Source organism: Equus caballus, chromosome 17 (genome assembly GCF_041296265.1).
Source record: "Equus caballus isolate H_3958 breed thoroughbred chromosome 17, TB-T2T, whole genome shotgun sequence".
NCBI lineage: Eukaryota > Metazoa > Chordata > Mammalia > Perissodactyla > Equidae > Equus > Equus caballus.
The window spans coordinates 38,054,173-38,072,758 of record NC_091700.1 but is presented as its reverse complement, the minus strand read 5'-3'; the positions used below and the strand labels follow the sequence as shown (position 1 = coordinate 38,072,758).

Below are 18,586 nucleotides of genomic sequence, written 5' to 3'. Positions count from 1 at the left end.
TGACATTGGCTCATGTCAGTCCTTCAACTTTTTTCTTCTTTGATATTATGTTGACTTTTAAAAAGCTATTGCAGTTGCGATACGGTCAGAGAAAATCTATATGATATTGCTCCCGCGCACGTTATTAATGCTTTGTTTATGTCCAAATATGTTGTCTGTTTTCATAAATGTCACTTGTGTGCTCTCAAACAAGATGTGTTCTGTTTGCTCTAGAGAGAGATCGTGTCAGTCTGTTCTTATTTTCTTTGCTCTTTTTGGAAGCTTTTAGAATTTTCTCTTCATTTCCATGGATCCTTGACAGATAATTTTTTACTTCCTTCTTTAACTTTGTGAAATTTATCTTCATTAGTTTTTGAATATTTCCTCTTCTCTGTTTTCTTTTTTTTCCGTCTTAGATGTCTTGGATTTCGTTTATTTCAGATGTTAGATGTCTTATTTTACCCACCATATCACACTGCTGTTCTTTTAAATATTCTCTCACTTTATTGTTTTATTGTGTTTTCTGGGAGAGTTTCTCAATGTCATTTTCCATGTCTAAATAATTTGCTGTTCTCATGTATCCACACTGCTATTTATCCCACGACTTAAGTCTTTAACAATCGTACTTTTACACCTATTTCCTCATGAGGTTTTCCTTATGGTTTCTCATTGTCGCTTCGTGCTACTAACATCTTCCCTTGTATCTTTAAGTGTATTTGTCATGCTTATGTTCCAGTATGTTCCAGTAGTTCTACTTCAAATGGTATATGTTGCTCACTTTGTTGTATTTCTTTTTCAGTCGTTGTACTCCTCAGGTATGTAATTGTTTTGACTTGTGAGCTTTCATTCCTTGTGGCTGTTGGCTACTCTGTCTGGCATCTTGTATTAGAGAAGGGCTAACGTTTTGCTTGGGACCATCTCAGTCTGTGGCTGTTATCTCAGAATAATTATTAATAGTGTGTCCTTTTCACTCTCAGAAGTGTCCTCTCTTGGGTGCTGTATTATATAGTCACCTTTGTTGAGACCTAGGACCTAAGGTGTGTTTTTCTAAGTAAGTTTAGTATGAGGGGAGGTGATGGCCCCAGGCGCAGACAGTCTCAGAAACCGTGAAACACTGTGACCACTCAACTCCTGTGGTCAGGATCTGTCACCTTTGAGCTCTTGGGGAAAGCGGCATTTGAGGAGGCATTTGAGGTTGTCACCTGGGGCTTGGGAGACGGAGGAGGTGGAGGAGTGAAGGATCAAGGATTGTTCAGCCCTTCCCTGCTTTCATCAGCTAACCTAATGCTACTCTACTTTTATCCTAGCTACATCTGGGTGGTTGCTACTTGTTTCTGCTGAGAAAGGAAAGTGATCGCTTCCAAGCAACTCAGGGGAGAGGCAAGAACGGTCCTTAAAATTTTCCCTCACACTGAGCCCCTCAAGGCTGCCACCCACTGCCCCTAATCCCAGGCTACCCACCAATTAAGAGACAGCCTTCAGGCCTCTGTCATTTCCCAGGGTTGTCACTCTTGTTATTTCTGGGGGTGCATAGTTCCTTAGGACTTCTGAAGTTTTGGGAGGAGGATGCAACATGCCGTACCATTTGGCGTCTTGATAGGAACCCATGATTTCTCTGGAAATTATCAGGGTGTGTTACTTTGATGAGAACCTTTAAGTGTATTTGAACTTTAAGATATATATACTAATGTATATTGTTGCCAGATACAGAATTAATGAAATTTGAAAGAATTTGGTGAAGAGTGCAGGCTGTCCAAAAATCAATAATATTTGTGCAGTGCTGAATATTAGCATGATACTGTGAAGGTGACAGACTCAAAGTGCATTTTGCAAGTGTCTTATTTTGTAGATGAAGAAAAAGATAAATAGAGAAAAGATTACCCAAGCCAGTTTTGAGGTGAAAAGTCTTGATTTTGGATAATATAACCAGATAACGTTTTCTGAAAGGACTGTAGAGAAAAAGAAAAAGAAAAAGAATCATTGTAAACGCATGGTCTTCACGCAGGTCAGAAAATCTTTTAATCATCATTTGGTCATCCTTGACCTTCCTACTTGTTTCTTTCCTACCAAATAACAACCAGGGACTAGGCCCTGACACTGTATGTTCATTGTTCTTGTGTATTCTCTTTCTATCTATATCTCTGTGTTAGCTCTTACTTGGATGCACCTCCCCATCCCGACACACTCAGATCCCTCTCACGTTTCCCAAATTGATTCCAGAGTGCATGAAGGAGAAACAAAATGGTGAAGAAGGAAGGAGGTTTAATCATGAATGCTATGTCTCCCTTGTTCCCTTCATTCTCTTTCCAGTGGATACACACAGGGACACACAGACACGCACACACGCACATACAGAACCCGGAAACTGTGTCAGAGGTTCCAGTGCTGGACCCTGAAACGGATGCTTTTGTTTCTGTCGTGTTTCCTCGTGACTTTACTTTTTGTGTGCTGCAATTCTGTTGGGAAAAAGAACCTGATTATCTTCCAAAATGTCTGACTCTATTTTTTGTACCTGTTTTTTACTCTATGGCAGGGTTATGGATTCTTCCCGAATGTCGTCTGGCAACAGTGACAAGATGGGGTGAGTTGACATGAGTGATCTGAGTGGTGAAAGGTACGGGGGGCATCGATGGCAACAACAGGTTTCCGTAAGAGACTATAAGCTTCTGTAGGTAACTTTCTTTCCTGTTGGGCCTAGGTGGCAAAAGGAAGGAGGAGTCATAAGAGGGAGACTTCTTACTCACGGTTTGTTTGTGAGCCTTAGAAAGTAGTAGCCAAAGCTTTGAGGAAACTCTCAGAATGCCTGTGTGTAAGACTCTGCTAGAGTGGGCCAGGAGAGGAGAGAATCCTATTTGGAGCAAGGAGACGGTAGCAGTGGAGAGGGAGCAGTGGAGCTCTCAGCAGAAGAGAATGGAGCTCAACAGACCTCGGCTCCTTTCCTCAGCCTCCAGAGCTCTGCCACCATCTGAAGCTGGTGTCCCGAATGCCAAGCCACTGTCATAGTGGAGGGAGCCCGTGCCTCAGACCTGCAGTCATCTGAACCCTGTATGAGGAACAGAAAAGACATACATGATACATGAAGGGTCAGGATGTGGTGGAGGGTGTTGAGGATCAGGAAATTAGGAGGAGCTGGGGAAATGTGTGCCTACAACCTGGAGTTGAATTTTGAGCTAAATTCAACCTCGATGCAATTACACGTGAGAGTAAGGTTCAGTAGTGAAGAATTGTATTTCAATATCTTCATTCATTAGGCTTTTTGACCGGCCGAAGATCTCCGTTACAACTATAGAAAGCCCTATTTCTAGGGAAGATTAAAATACTAGTTTCCAAATAACTAACACCCACATAATTCTTTAGGGTTCAACCAGTTTACCACTTGAAGACTACTTGTAACTAATTGCAAACAAGAGTGTAACTCTATGAAGTCACTTGGAGTCTGATCATATATGCTTTTAATTCTTTAGAAATGACCCCGATGAACTGACAGAAATAATCTGTGATGGAACCACCAACAAAAGGTGACGTATATACTCAGAGAGAGAGAGAGAGAGAGAGAGAGAGAGAGAGAGAGAGAGAGAGAGAGTGAGTGAAATGCAGACGCGGCATGATCCATGGGAATGCGGAATATTCTGGACAATGATTCTAAGATCTTTTCTAAAATTTCGGATCCACTGAGCTAAGTCATGTTTATCATATTCTTAGATTCACAGAATCCTTGTTCAAATAAGTTGGTCACATCACTGTCCCATGTAGGAAATCTCAAATGACATGTTGTTGCATTTCTTGGTGTTTACGTTAACATGGAACAACTCTCCAGGCTCCGTGACGATTTGTTATGAGGACCAAATAAGTGTTAAACACTTAGGATGATGTCTGGCACGTAATAAATACCATTTAAGTGCTTATTACATGGAACAAAAGTTTTCCGTGTACTTAGTCATGTCATCTGAAAACAGCGATAACTTTCATTTTTCCTGTCCAGTCCTTATACCTCTCACTTCTTTTTCTGACGTCATTGAGCAGTGTTGGAAGGCATATGGCTCTTGGGAGGAAATAAAAGGAGGTCAGGACTGGAGAACAGGATTGAGGGAGAGAGAGGTGCGCCACAAGGATGAGGGCTGGCAGGGTCAGGTTTTGAAGGGCATTGTAGGCTCTGCTGAATGGTTTTGGCTCAATCCTAGTAGCACTGGCAAGGCAATGAGGGGTCATGCTTGAGGCTCTGCAACCAATACAAACTCCAATCGTGAACCGTAGACGTACCAACTGTAGCTTTCTAGAGAGGTAGGCTTTTCTAGAGATGCACTCCTAGACTGTGCATTCCCAGGTATGTGGACATCTTTTGGGGTGATGTCTGGGATGTGGAGAGGGTATGTTGTCTCTGCCGCTATATGGGCTTTTAAGGGCTGGAGAGTCTGTGCAGCTCGATATTCCCTCTCCCACGTGAATGCTGAGAAGAGTGAGAGCTGACCACAAAACAGGGAGCCGACTCCAGACAGAGTGTGGAGAGACCCAGTGAAGATAGCCCTTTGAGTCTTTAGTCAGGAGGTTGACAGAGCAAATCAAGACATAGACTCAGTAAGGGGCATTGTTCTAAATGCACTTTCAAGTTTCCTTGGTGGAATAGGTTGGATGTAGGATGAGTTGAGACAGACAATTTTTGGTTTTTCAACGTCAGCTTTTTTGTACTATCTCCTTTTTTCCCCAATCTCATTTTCACCAGAACAAGCACCAGGAGAGCTATTTTTGAAACACTTTTTCCATTGTAAGAATTCGAAACTTATGCAGATTTCTAAATTGTGGTAAATGCATGTAACCTAAAATTGATCATCTTCAGCATTTTTAAGTGTGCCATTCTGTAGCGTTAGGTACCTTCATATTGTTGTGCAGCCAACCTGCAGAACTCTTCTCGTCTTGCAAAACTGAAACTCTGTACACATTAAACTACTCTCCCCGTTGCCCCTTTCCCAAGCTCTTGGCAACCACCATTCTACCTTCTGTCTCTGTGAGTTTGACTACTCTAGGTATGTCATGTCAGTGGAATCATGCAAAATTTGTCTTCTTGTGACTAGTTATTTCATTTAGCACAATGCCCTCAAAGTCAATCCATGTTGCAGCATGTGTCAGAATTTCATTTCTTTTTAAGACTGAACAATATTCCAACACATACAGAAATTTCTCGCAAATGGTTCCAAAAGCTCCAGTATACCCTTTACTTACATTTCCAATTGTTAACATTTTGTCACATTTCCTTTGTTATTCCCATCATATGGATATGTAGGTATATAGACATAAATCTATCTATCTATCGATCTATCGATCTATAGATATATATAGAAAGAGAGAGAGAGAAAGAAAATACGTTTAGATATAGATATACACATAGAAAGAGCTCTCTCTCTCAATATACCTGTATCTAGACCTGATTTTTATGTGAGTTGAGGCAGAAGATGTTTGATAGACACACACGTGACACACACCTTCCTACACACTTAGGCTCTATTCCTGAATCATTAGAGAGAAAATGCAGACCACATACCCTTTACTCCTGAATATTTCAGTTTTATTTTTCTACCTTCAGGGACACCTAACCACAGCACAGTGATCAAAATCAGAAAATTTTCACTTCCGTAACCATAATACGATTACCAGAATTGGAAAATGAAAGCCATAATGGAATATTATCTGATTTATGGTTTACATTGCGACTCACTCTTGGTGTCATACATTCTATGGGTTTGGATAAAAGTAGAATGACATGAATCTGTCATTAGAGTTTCATAACGATGGAGTATTTTCACTGCCCTAAAAATCCTTTGTGCTCCGCCTATTCATCCTTCTCCCCGCCAACTCCTGGCAACCACGGATCTCTTCCTGTCGCCCCAATTTTGCCACTTCCAGAATGTCATATAGTTGGCCTCATACAGTATGCAACCTTTTCAGATTGGCTTCTTTCACAAAGTAACATGCATGTAAGGTTTCTTTTCACAGCTTGATAGCTCGTTGCTTTTTAGCGCTGAATAATATGCCGTTGACTAGATGTACCACGGTTTGTTCATCCGTTCATCTGGTGCAGGACATCTTGGTTGCTTCCGCTTTTTGGCGATTACGAGTAAAGCTGCTATCAGCATTTGTGTGCAGGTTTTCATCTGCGTGTAAGTTTTGAACTCGTTGGGGTAAATACCAGGGAGCGTATGTTAAGCTGGATCGTACGTTAAGGGTTATGCTTAGTTTTGTAAGAAACCCCTAAACTGCCTTCCAGAGTGGCTGTTCCGTTTTGCCTTGCCACCAATACTGAATGAGTGTCTCCATTGCTCCACATGCTTGTCAGCAATTGCTGTTGTTAGTGTTCCATATTTTGACTATTCTAACAGGTGTGTAGTGGTATCTCATTGTTGTTCAATTTGCATTTCCCTGGAGCCATATGATGTGGAGCATCGTCTCGTACTCTTAGTTGCCATTTTTATGTCTTCTTTGGCCAGATGTCTGTTAAGTTGTTTGCCCCATTTTTTAATCTGGTTGTGCGTGTTCTTGTTGTTTAGTTTTAAGATTTCTTTGCGTATTTGTATATTTGTTATTCCTTTATCAACTGTGCCTTTTGCAAATGTTTTCTCCCAGTCTGTGGCTTGTGTTTTTATCCTCTTGACATTGTGTCTTGTGGAGCAGCAGTTTAAAATGTTAATGAAGTCCAGCTTATCAGTTATTCCTTTCATGATCTTGATTTTGCTGTCACATCTAGAAAGTCATGTTTCTAAAGAGGTCATCTCGGTTTTCTTCCGTGTTATTGTCTTCTAGGAATTCTAGAGTTTTGCTTTTTACATGTGGGTCTATAATGCATTTTGATTTCCGTTTTGTAAAGGTGTAAAGGTCCATGTGCACGTTCATTGTCTCGCACGTGGATGTCCAGTTCTTCCAGCACCATTCGTTGATAAGACTGTCTTTGCTCCATTGTATGGTCTGTGCTCCTTTGTCAAAGAACGGTGGAGTATGTTAACGGGCATCTATTTCTAGGCTCTCTGTTCTGCTCCTTTGGTCCATTTGTCTGTTCTTTCGCCAGTACCACACTGTCTTGATTGCTGTAGCTTTATAGTGAATTTTGACATTGGCTCATGTCAGTCCTTCAACTTTTTTCTTCTTTGATATTATGTTGACTTTTAAAAAGCTATTGCAGTTGCGATACGGTCAGAGAAAATCTATATGATATTGCTCCCGCGCACGTTATTAATGCTTTGTTTATGTCCAAATATGTTGTCTGTTTTCATAAATGTCACTTGTGTGCTCTCAAACAAGATGTGTTCTGTTTGCTCTAGAGAGAGATCGTGTCAGTCTGTTCTTATTTTCTTTGCTCTTTTTGGAAGCTTTTAGAATTTTCTCTTCATTTCCATGGATCCTTGACAGATAATTTTTTACTTCCTTCTTTAACTTTGTGAAATTTATCTTCATTAGTTTTTGAATATTTCCTCTTCTCTGTTTTCTTTTTTTTCCGTCTTAGATGTCTTGGATTTCGTTTATTTCAGATGTTAGATGTCTTATTTTACCCACCATATCACACTGCTGTTCTTTTAAATATTCTCTCACTTTATTGTTTTATTGTGTTTTCTGGGAGAGTTTCTCAATGTCATTTTCCATGTCTAAATAATTTGCTGTTCTCATGTATCCACACTGCTATTTATCCCACGACTTAAGTCTTTAACAATCGTACTTTTACACCTATTTCCTCATGAGGTTTTCCTTATGGTTTCTCATTGTCGCTTCGTGCTACTAACATCTTCCCTTGTATCTTTAAGTGTATTTGTCATGCTTATGTTCCAGTATGTTCCAGTAGTTCTACTTCAAATGGTATATGTTGCTCACTTTGTTGTATTTCTTTTTCAGTCGTTGTACTCCTCAGGTATGTAATTGTTTTGACTTGTGAGCTTTCATTCCTTGTGGCTGTTGGCTACTCTGTCTGGCATCTTGTATTAGAGAAGGGCTAACGTTTTGCTTGGGACCATCTCAGTCTGTGGCTGTTATCTCAGAATAATTATTAATAGTGTGTCCTTTTCACTCTCAGAAGTGTCCTCTCTTGGGTGCTGTATTATATAGTCACCTTTGTTGAGACCTAGGACCTAAGGTGTGTTTTTCTAAGTAAGTTTAGTATGAGGGGAGGTGATGGCCCCAGGCGCAGACAGTCTCAGAAACCGTGAAACACTGTGACCACTCAACTCCTGTGGTCAGGATCTGTCACCTTTGAGCTCTTGGGGAAAGCGGCATTTGAGGAGGCATTTGAGGTTGTCACCTGGGGCTTGGGAGACGGAGGAGGTGGAGGAGTGAAGGATCAAGGATTGTTCAGCCCTTCCCTGCTTTCATCAGCTAACCTAATGCTACTCTACTTTTATCCTAGCTACATCTGGGTGGTTGCTACTTGTTTCTGCTGAGAAAGGAAAGTGATCGCTTCCAAGCAACTCAGGGGAGAGGCAAGAACGGTCCTTAAAATTTTCCCTCACACTGAGCCCCTCAAGGCTGCCACCCACTGCCCCTAATCCCAGGCTACCCACCAATTAAGAGACAGCCTTCAGGCCTCTGTCATTTCCCAGGGTTGTCACTCTTGTTATTTCTGGGGGTGCATAGTTCCTTAGGACTTCTGAAGTTTTGGGAGGAGGATGCAACATGCCGTACCATTTGGCGTCTTGATAGGAACCCATGATTTCTCTGGAAATTATCAGGGTGTGTTACTTTGATGAGAACCTTTAAGTGTATTTGAACTTTAAGATATATATACTAATGTATATTGTTGCCAGATACAGAATTAATGAAATTTGAAAGAATTTGGTGAAGAGTGCAGGCTGTCCAAAAATCAATAATATTTGTGCAGTGCTGAATATTAGCATGATACTGTGAAGGTGACAGACTCAAAGTGCATTTTGCAAGTGTCTTATTTTGTAGATGAAGAAAAAGATAAATAGAGAAAAGATTACCCAAGCCAGTTTTGAGGTGAAAAGTCTTGATTTTGGATAATATAACCAGATAACGTTTTCTGAAAGGACTGTAGAGAAAAAGAAAAAGAAAAAGAATCATTGTAAACGCATGGTCTTCACGCAGGTCAGAAAATCTTTTAATCATCATTTGGTCATCCTTGACCTTCCTACTTGTTTCTTTCCTACCAAATAACAACCAGGGACTAGGCCCTGACACTGTATGTTCATTGTTCTTGTGTATTCTCTTTCTATCTATATCTCTGTGTTAGCTCTTACTTGGATGCACCTCCCCATCCCGACACACTCAGATCCCTCTCACGTTTCCCAAATTGATTCCAGAGTGCATGAAGGAGAAACAAAATGGTGAAGAAGGAAGGAGGTTTAATCATGAATGCTATGTCTCCCTTGTTCCCTTCATTCTCTTTCCAGTGGATACACACAGGGACACACAGACACGCACACACGCACATACAGAACCCGGAAACTGTGTCAGAGGTTCCAGTGCTGGACCCTGAAACGGATGCTTTTGTTTCTGTCGTGTTTCCTCGTGACTTTACTTTTTGTGTGCTGCAATTCTGTTGGGAAAAAGAACCTGATTATCTTCCAAAATGTCTGACTCTATTTTTTGTACCTGTTTTTTACTCTATGGCAGGGTTATGGATTCTTCCCGAATGTCGTCTGGCAACAGTGACAAGATGGGGTGAGTTGACATGAGTGATCTGAGTGGTGAAAGGTACGGGGGGCATCGATGGCAACAACAGGTTTCCGTAAGAGACTATAAGCTTCTGTAGGTAACTTTCTTTCCTGTTGGGCCTAGGTGGCAAAAGGAAGGAGGAGTCATAAGAGGGAGACTTCTTACTCACGGTTTGTTTGTGAGCCTTAGAAAGTAGTAGCCAAAGCTTTGAGGAAACTCTCAGAATGCCTGTGTGTAAGACTCTGCTAGAGTGGGCCAGGAGAGGAGAGAATCCTATTTGGAGCAAGGAGACGGTAGCAGTGGAGAGGGAGCAGTGGAGCTCTCAGCAGAAGAGAATGGAGCTCAACAGACCTCGGCTCCTTTCCTCAGCCTCCAGAGCTCTGCCACCATCTGAAGCTGGTGTCCCGAATGCCAAGCCACCGTCATAGTGGAGGGAGCCCGTGCCTCAGACCTGCAGTCATCTGAACCCTGTATGAGGAACAGAAAAGACATACATGATACATGAAGGGTCAGGATGTGGTGGAGGGTGTTGAGGATCAGGAAATTAGGAGGAGCTGGGGAAATGTGTGCCTACAACCTGGAGTTGAATTTTGAGCTAAATTCAACCTCGATGCAATTACACGTGAGAGTAAGGTTCAGTAGTGAAGAATTGTATTTCAATATCTTCATTCATTAGGCTTTTTGACCGGCCGAAGATCTCCGTTACAACTATAGAAAGCCCTATTTCTAGGGAAGATTAAAATACTAGTTTCCAAATAACTAACACCCACATAATTCTTTAGGGTTCAACCAGTTTACCACTTGAAGACTACTTGTAACTAATTGCAAACAAGAGTGTAACTCTATGAAGTCACTTGGAGTCTGATCATATATGCTTTTAATTCTTTAGAAATGACCCCGATGAACTGACAGAAATAATCTGTGATGGAACCACCAACAAAAGGTGACGTATATACTCAGAGAGAGAGAGAGAGAGAGAGAGAGAGAGAGAGAGAGAGAGAGAGAGAGAGAGAGAGAGAGTGAGTGAAATGCAGACGCGGCATGATCCATGGGAATGCGGAATATTCTGGACAATGATTCTAAGATCTTTTCTAAAATTTCGGATCCACTGAGCTAAGTCATGTTTATCATATTCTTAGATTCACAGAATCCTTGTTCAAATAAGTTGGTCACATCACTGTCCCATGTAGGAAATCTCAAATGACATGTTGTTGCATTTCTTGGTGTTTACGTTAACATGGAACAACTCTCCAGGCTCCGTGACGATTTGTTATGAGGACCAAATAAGTGTTAAACACTTAGGATGATGTCTGGCACGTAATAAATACCATTTAAGTGCTTATTACATGGAACAAAAGTTTTCCGTGTACTTAGTCATGTCATCTGAAAACAGCGATAACTTTCATTTTTCCTGTCCAGTCCTTATACCTCTCACTTCTTTTTCTGACGTCATTGAGCAGTGTTGGAAGGCATATGGCTCTTGGGAGGAAATAAAAGGAGGTCAGGACTGGAGAACAGGATTGAGGGAGAGAGAGGTGCGCCACAAGGATGAGGGCTGGCAGGGTCAGGTTTTGAAGGGCATTGTAGGCTCTGCTGAATGGTTTTGGCTCAATCCTAGTAGCACTGGCAAGGCAATGAGGGGTCATGCTTGAGGCTCTGCAACCAATACAAACTCCAATCGTGAACCGTAGACGTACCAACTGTAGCTTTCTAGAGAGGTAGGCTTTTCTAGAGATGCACTCCTAGACTGTGCATTCCCAGGTATGTGGACATCTTTTGGGGTGATGTCTGGGATGTGGAGAGGGTATGTTGTCTCTGCCGCTATATGGGCTTTTAAGGGCTGGAGAGTCTGTGCAGCTCGATATTCCCTCTCCCACGTGAATGCTGAGAAGAGTGAGAGCTGACCACAAAACAGGGAGCCGACTCCAGACAGAGTGTGGAGAGACCCAGTGAAGATAGCCCTTTGAGTCTTTAGTCAGGAGGTTGACAGAGCAAATCAAGACATAGACTCAGTAAGGGGCATTGTTCTAAATGCACTTTCAAGTTTCCTTGGTAGAATAGGTTGGATGTAGGATGAGTTGAGACAGAAAATTTTTGGTTTTTCAACGTCAGCTTTTTTGTACTATCTCCTTTTTTCCCCAATCTCATTTTCACCAGAACAAGCACCAGGAGAGCTATTTTTGAAACACTTTTTCCATTGTAAGAATTCGAAACTTATGCAGATTTCTAAATTGTGGTAAATGCATGTAACCTAAAATTGATCATCTTCAGCATTTTTAAGTGTGCCATTCTGTAGCGTTAGGTACCTTCATATTGTTGTGCAGCCAACCTGCAGAACTCTTCTCGTCTTGCAAAACTGAAACTCTGTACACATTAAACTACTCTCCCCGTTGCCCCTTTCCCAAGCTCTTGGCAACCACCATTCTACCTTCTGTCTCTGTGAGTTTGACTACTCTAGGTATGTCATGTCAGTGGAATCATGCAAAATTTGTCTTCTTGTGACTAGTTATTTCATTTAGCACAATGCCCTCAAAGTCAATCCATGTTGCAGCATGTGTCAGAATTTCATTTCTTTTTAAGACTGAACAATATTCCAACACATACAGAAATTTCTCGCAAATGGTTCCAAAAGCTCCAGTATACCCTTTACTTACATTTCCAATTGTTAACATTTTGTCACATTTCCTTTGTTATTCCCATCATATGGATATGTAGGTATATAGACATAAATCTATCTATCTATCGATCTATCGATCTATAGATATATATAGAAAGAGAGAGAGAGAAAGAAAATACGTTTAGATATAGATATACACATAGAAAGAGCTCTCTCTCTCAATATACCTGTATCTAGACCTGATTTTTATGTGAGTTGAGGCAGAAGATGTTTGATAGACACACACGTGACACACACCTTCCTACACACTTAGGCTCTATTCCTGAATCATTAGAGAGAAAATGCAGACCACATACCCTTTACTCCTGAATATTTCAGTTTTATTTTTCTACCTTCAGGGACACCTAACCACAGCACAGTGATCAAAATCAGAAAATTTTCACTTCCGTAACCATAATACGATTACCAGAATTGGAAAATGAAAGCCATAATGGAATATTATCTGATTTATGGTTTACATTGCGACTCACTCTTGGTGTCATACATTCTATGGGTTTGGATAAAAGTAGAATGACATGAATCTGTCATTAGAGTTTCATAACGATGGAGTATTTTCACTGCCCTAAAAATCCTTTGTGCTCCGCCTATTCATCCTTCTCCCCGCCAACTCCTGGCAACCACGGATCTCTTCCTGTCGCCCCAATTTTGCCACTTCCAGAATGTCATATAGTTGGCCTCATACAGTATGCAACCTTTTCAGATTGGCTTCTTTCACAAAGTAACATGCATGTAAGGTTTCTTTTCACAGCTTGATAGCTCGTTGCTTTTTAGCGCTGAATAATATGCCGTTGACTAGATGTACCACGGTTTGTTCATCCGTTCATCTGGTGCAGGACATCTTGGTTGCTTCCGCTTTTTGGCGACTACGAGTAAAGCTGCTATCAGCATTTGTGCGCAGGTTTTCATCTGCGTGTAAGTTTTGAACTCGTTGGGGTAAATACCAAGGAGCGTATGTTAAGCTGGATCGTACGTTAAGGGTTATGCTTAGTTTTGTAAGAAACCCCTAAACTGCCTTCCAGAGTGGCTGTTCCGTTTTGCCTTGCCACCAATACTGAATGAGTGTCTCCATTGCTCCACATGCTTGTCAGCAATTGCTGTTGTTAGTGTTCCATATTTTGACTATTCTAACAGGTGTGTAGTGGTATCTCATTGTTGTTCAATTTGCATTTCCCTGGAGCCATATGATGTGGAGCATCGTCTCGTACTCTTAGTTGCCATTTTTATGTCTTCTTTGGCCAGATGTCTGTTAAGTTGTTTGCCCCATTTTTTAATCTGGTTGTGCGTGTTCTTGTTGTTTAGTTTTAAGATTTCTTTGCGTATTTGTATATTTGTTATTCCTTTATCAACTGTGCCTTTTGCAAATATTTTCTCCCAGTCTGTGGCTTGTGATTTTATCCTCTTGACATTGTGTCTTGTGGAGCAGCAGTTTAAAATGTTAATGAAGTCCAGCTTATCGGTTATTCCTTTCATGATCTTGATTTTGCTGTCACATCTAGAAAGTCATGTTTCTAAAGAGGTCATCTCGGTCTTCTTCCGTGTTACTGTCTTCTAGGAATTCTAGAGTTTTGCTTTTGACATGTGGGTCTATAATGCATTTTGATTTCCGTTTTGTAAAGGTGTAAAGGTCCATGTGCACGTTCATTGTCTCGCACGTGGATGTCCAGTTCTTCCAGCACCATTCGTTGATAAGACTGTCTTTGCTCCATTGTATGGTCTGTGCTCCTTTGTCAAAGAACGGTGACGTATGTTAACGGGCATCTATTTCTAGGCTCTCTGTTCTGCTGTTGGCTACTCTGTCTGGCATCTTGTATTAGAGAAGGGCTAACGTTTTGCTTGGGACCATCTCAGTCTGTGGCTGTTATCTCAGAATAATTATTAATAGTGTGTCCTTTTCACTCTCAGAAGTGTCCTCTCTTGGGTGCTGTATTATATAGTCACCTTTGTTGAGACCTAGGACCTAAGGTGTGTTTTTCTAAGTAAGTTTAGTATGAGGGGAGGTGATGGCCCCAGGCGCAGACAGTCTCAGAAACCGTGAAACACTGTGACCACTCAACTCCTGTGGTCAGGATCTGTCACCTTTGAGCTCTTGGGGAAAGCGGCATTTGAGGAGGCATTTGAGGTTGTCACCTGGGGCTTGGGAGACGGAGGAGGTGGAGGAGTGAAGGATCAAGGATTGTTCAGCCCTTCCCTGCTTTCATCAGCTAACCTAATGCTACTCTACTTTTATCCTAGCTACATCTGGGTGGTTGCTACTTGTTTCTGCTGAGAAAGGAAAGTGATCGCTTCCAAGCAACTCAGGGGAGAGGCAAGAACGGTCCTTAAAATTTTCCCTCACACTGAGCCCCTCAAGGCTGCCACCCACTGCCCCTAATCCCAGGCTACCCACCAATTAAGAGACAGCCTTCAGGCCTCTGTCATTTCCCAGGGTTGTCACTCTTGTTATTTCTGGGGGTGCATAGTTCCTTAGGACTTCTGAAGTTTTGGGAGGAGGATGCAACATGCCGTACCATTTGGCGTCTTGATAGGAACCCATGATTTCTCTGGAAATTATCAGGGTGTGTTACTTTGATGAGAACCTTTAAGTGTATTTGAACTTTAAGATATATATACTAATGTATATTGTTGCCAGATACAGAATTAATGAAATTTGAAAGAATTTGGTGAAGAGTGCAGGCTGTCCAAAAATCAATAATATTTGTGCAGTGCTGAATATTAGCATGATACTGTGAAGGTGACAGACTCAAAGTGCATTTTGCAAGTGTCTTATTTTGTAGATGAAGAAAAAGATAAATAGAGAAAAGATTACCCAAGCCAGTTTTGAGGTGAAAAGTCTTGATTTTGGATAATATAACCAGATAACGTTTTCTGAAAGGACTGTAGAGAAAAAGAAAAAGAAAAAGAATCATTGTAAACGCATGGTCTTCACGCAGGTCAGAAAATCTTTTAATCATCATTTGGTCATCCTTGACCTTCCTACTTGTTTCTTTCCTACCAAATAACAACCAGGGACTAGGCCCTGACACTGTATGTTCATTGTTCTTGTGTATTCTCTTTCTATCTATATCTCTGTGTTAGCTCTTACTTGGATGCACCTCCCCATCCCGACACACTCAGATCCCTCTCACGTTTCCCAAATTGATTCCAGAGTGCATGAAGGAGAAACAAAATGGTGAAGAAGGAAGGAGGTTTAATCATGAATGCTATGTCTCCCTTGTTCCCTTCATTCTCTTTCCAGTGGATACACACAGGGACACACAGACACGCACACACGCACATACAGAACCCGGAAACTGTGTCAGAGGTTCCAGTGCTGGACCCTGAAACGGATGCTTTTGTTTCTGTCGTGTTTCCTCGTGACTTTACTTTTTGTGTGCTGCAATTCTGTTGGGAAAAAGAACCTGATTATCTTCCAAAATGTCTGACTCTATTTTTTGTACATGGTTTTTACTCTATGGCAGGGTTATGGATTCTTCCCGAATGTCGTCTGGCAACAGTGACAAGATGGGGTGAGTTGACATGAGTGATCTGAGTGGTGAAAGGTACGGGGGGCACCGATGGCAACAACAGGTTTCCATAAGAGACTATAAGCTTCTGTAGGTAACTTTCTTTCCTGTTGGGCCTAGGTGGCAAAAGGAAGGAGGAGTCATAAGAGGGAGACTTCTTACTCACGGTTTGTTTGTGAGCCTTAGAAAGTAGTAGCCAAAGCTTTGAGGAAACTCTCAGAATGCCTGTGTGTAAGACTCTGCTAGAGTGGGCCAGGAGAGGAGAGAATCCTATTTGGAGCAAGGAGACGGTAGCAGTGGAGAGGGAGCAGTGGAGCTCTCAGCAGAAGAGAATGGAGCTCAACAGACCTCGGCTCCTTTCCTCAGCCTCCAGAGCTCTGCCACCATCTGAAGCTGGTGTCCCGAATGCCAAGCCACTGTCATAGTGGAGGGAGCCCGTGCCTCAGACCTGCAGTCATCTGAACCCTGTATGAGGAACAGAAAAGACATACATGATACATGAAGGGTCAGGATGTGGTGGAGGGTGTTGAGGATCAGGAAATTAGGAGGAGCTGGGGAAATGTGTGCCTACAACCTGGAGTTGAATTTTGAGCTGAATTCAACCTCGATGCAATTACACGTGAGAGTAAGGTTCAGTAGTGAAGAATTGTATTTCAATATCTTCATTCATTAGGCTTTTTGACCGGCCGAAGATCTTCGTTACAACTATAGAAAGCCCTATTTCTAGGGAAGATTAAAATACTAGTTTCCAAATAACTAACATCCACATAATTTTTTAGGGTTCAACCAGTTTACCACTTGAAGACTACTTGTAACTAATTGCAAACAAGAGTGTAACTCTATGAAGTCACTTGGAGTCTGATCATATATGCTTTTAATTCTTTAGAAATGACCCCGATGAACTGACAGAAATAATCTGTGATGGAACCACCAACAAAAGGTGACGTATATACTCAGAGAGAGAGAGAGAGAGAGAGAGAGTGAGTGAAATGCAGACGCGGCATGATCCATGGGAATGCGGAATATTCTGGACAATGATTCTAAGATCTTTTCTAAAATTTCGGATCCACTGAGCTAAGTCATGTTTATCATATTCTTAGATTCACAGAATCCTTGTTCAAATAAGTTGGTCACATCACTGTCCCATGTAGGAAATCTCAAATGACATGTTGTTGCATTTCTTGGTGTTTACGTTAACATGGAACAACTCTCCAGGCTCCGTGATGATTTGTTATGAGGACCAAATAAGTGTTAAACACTTAGGATGATGTCTGGCACGTAATAAATACCATTTAAGTGCTTATTAGATGGAACAAAAGTTTTCCGTGTACTTAGTCATGTCATCTGAAAACAGCGATAATTTTCATTTTTCCTGTCCAGTCCTTATACCTCTCACTTCTTTTTCTGACGTCATTGAGCAGTGTTGGAAGGCATATGGCTCTTGGGAGGAAATAAAAGGAGGTCAGGACTGGAGAACAGGATTGAGGGAGAGAGAGGTGCGCCGCAAGGATGAGGGCTGGCAGGGCCAGGTTTTGAAGGGCATTGTAGGCTCTGCTGAATGGTTTTGGCTCAATCCTAGTAGCACTGGCAAGGCAATGAGGGGTCATGCTTGAGGCTCTGCAAACAATACAAACTCCAATCGTGAACCGTAGACGTACCAACTGTAGCTTTCTAGAGAGGTAGGCTTTTCTAGAGATGCACTCCTAGACTGTGCATTCCCAGGTATGTGGACATCTTTTGGGGTGATGTCTGGGATGTGGAGAGGGTATGTTGTCTCTGCCGCTATATGGGCTTTTAAGGGCTGGAGAGTCTGTGCAGCTCGATATTCCCTCTCCCACGTGAATGCTGAGAAGAGTGAGAGCTGACCACAAAACAGGGAGCCGACTCCAGACAGAGTGTGGAGAGACCCAGTGGAGATAGCCCTTTGAGTCTTTAGTCAGGAGGTTGACAGAGCAAATCAAGACATAGACTCAATAAGGGGCATTGTTCTAAATGCACTTTCAAGTTTCCTTGGTAGAATAGGTTGGATGTAGGATGAGTTGAGACAGACAATTTTTGGTTTTTCAACGTCAGCTTTTTTGTACTATCTCCTTTTTTCCCCAATCTCATTTTCACCAGAACAAGCACCAGGAGAGCTATTTTTGAAACACTTTTTCCATTGTAAGAATTCGAAACTTATGCAGATTTCTAAATTGTGGTAAATGCATGTAACCTAAAATTGATCATCTTCAGCATTTTTAAGTGTGCCATTCTGTAGCATCAGGTACCTTCCTATTGTTGTGCAGCCAACCTGCAGAACTCTTCTCGTCTTGCAAAACTGAAACTCTGTACACATTAAACTACTCTCCCCGTTGCCCCTTTCCCAAGCTCTTGGCAACCACCATTCTACCTTCTGTCTCTGTGAGTTTGACTACTCTAGGTATGTCATGTCAGTGGAATCATGCAAAATTTGTCTTCTTGTGCCTAGTTATTTCATTTAGCACAATGCCCTCAAAGTCAATCCATGTTGCAGCATGTGTCAGAATTTCATTTCTTTTTAAGACTGAACAATATTCCAACACATACAGAAATTACTCGCACGTGGTTCCAAAAGCTCCAGTATACCCTTTACTTACATTTCCAATTGTTAACATTTTGTCACATTTCCTTTGTTATTCCCATCATATGGATATGTAGGTATATAGACATAAATCTATCTATCTATCGATCTATCGATCTATAGATATATATAGAAAGAGAGAGAGAGAAAGAAAATACGTTTAGATATAGATATACACAT

At 41.5% G+C, this 18,586-nt stretch overlaps 1 protein-coding gene across 3 annotated transcripts in view; it reads left to right on the top strand.

Moving 5' to 3' along the window:
* LOC138918366 (phosphatidylinositol 3,4,5-trisphosphate 3-phosphatase TPTE2-like) overlaps positions 1-18,586 on the top strand; it is a 257,717-nt gene that overhangs the window by 148,464 nt on the left and 90,667 nt on the right. For 2 of the 3 annotated variants that reach the window (XM_070239618.1, XM_070239617.1), the window contains 6 exons: positions 2,513-2,560; positions 3,444-3,497; positions 9,586-9,633; positions 10,517-10,570; positions 15,763-15,810; positions 16,694-16,747. In XM_070239618.1, the coding sequence (XP_070095719.1) occupies positions 2,513-2,560; positions 3,444-3,497; positions 9,586-9,633; positions 10,517-10,570; positions 15,763-15,810; positions 16,694-16,747 (306 nt within the window). Of the gene's footprint in view, positions 1-2,512; positions 2,561-3,443; positions 3,498-9,585; positions 9,634-10,516; positions 10,571-15,762; positions 15,811-16,693; positions 16,748-18,586 lie in introns of those variants that run through there. The other variant, XM_070239619.1, reaches the window with a different exon arrangement.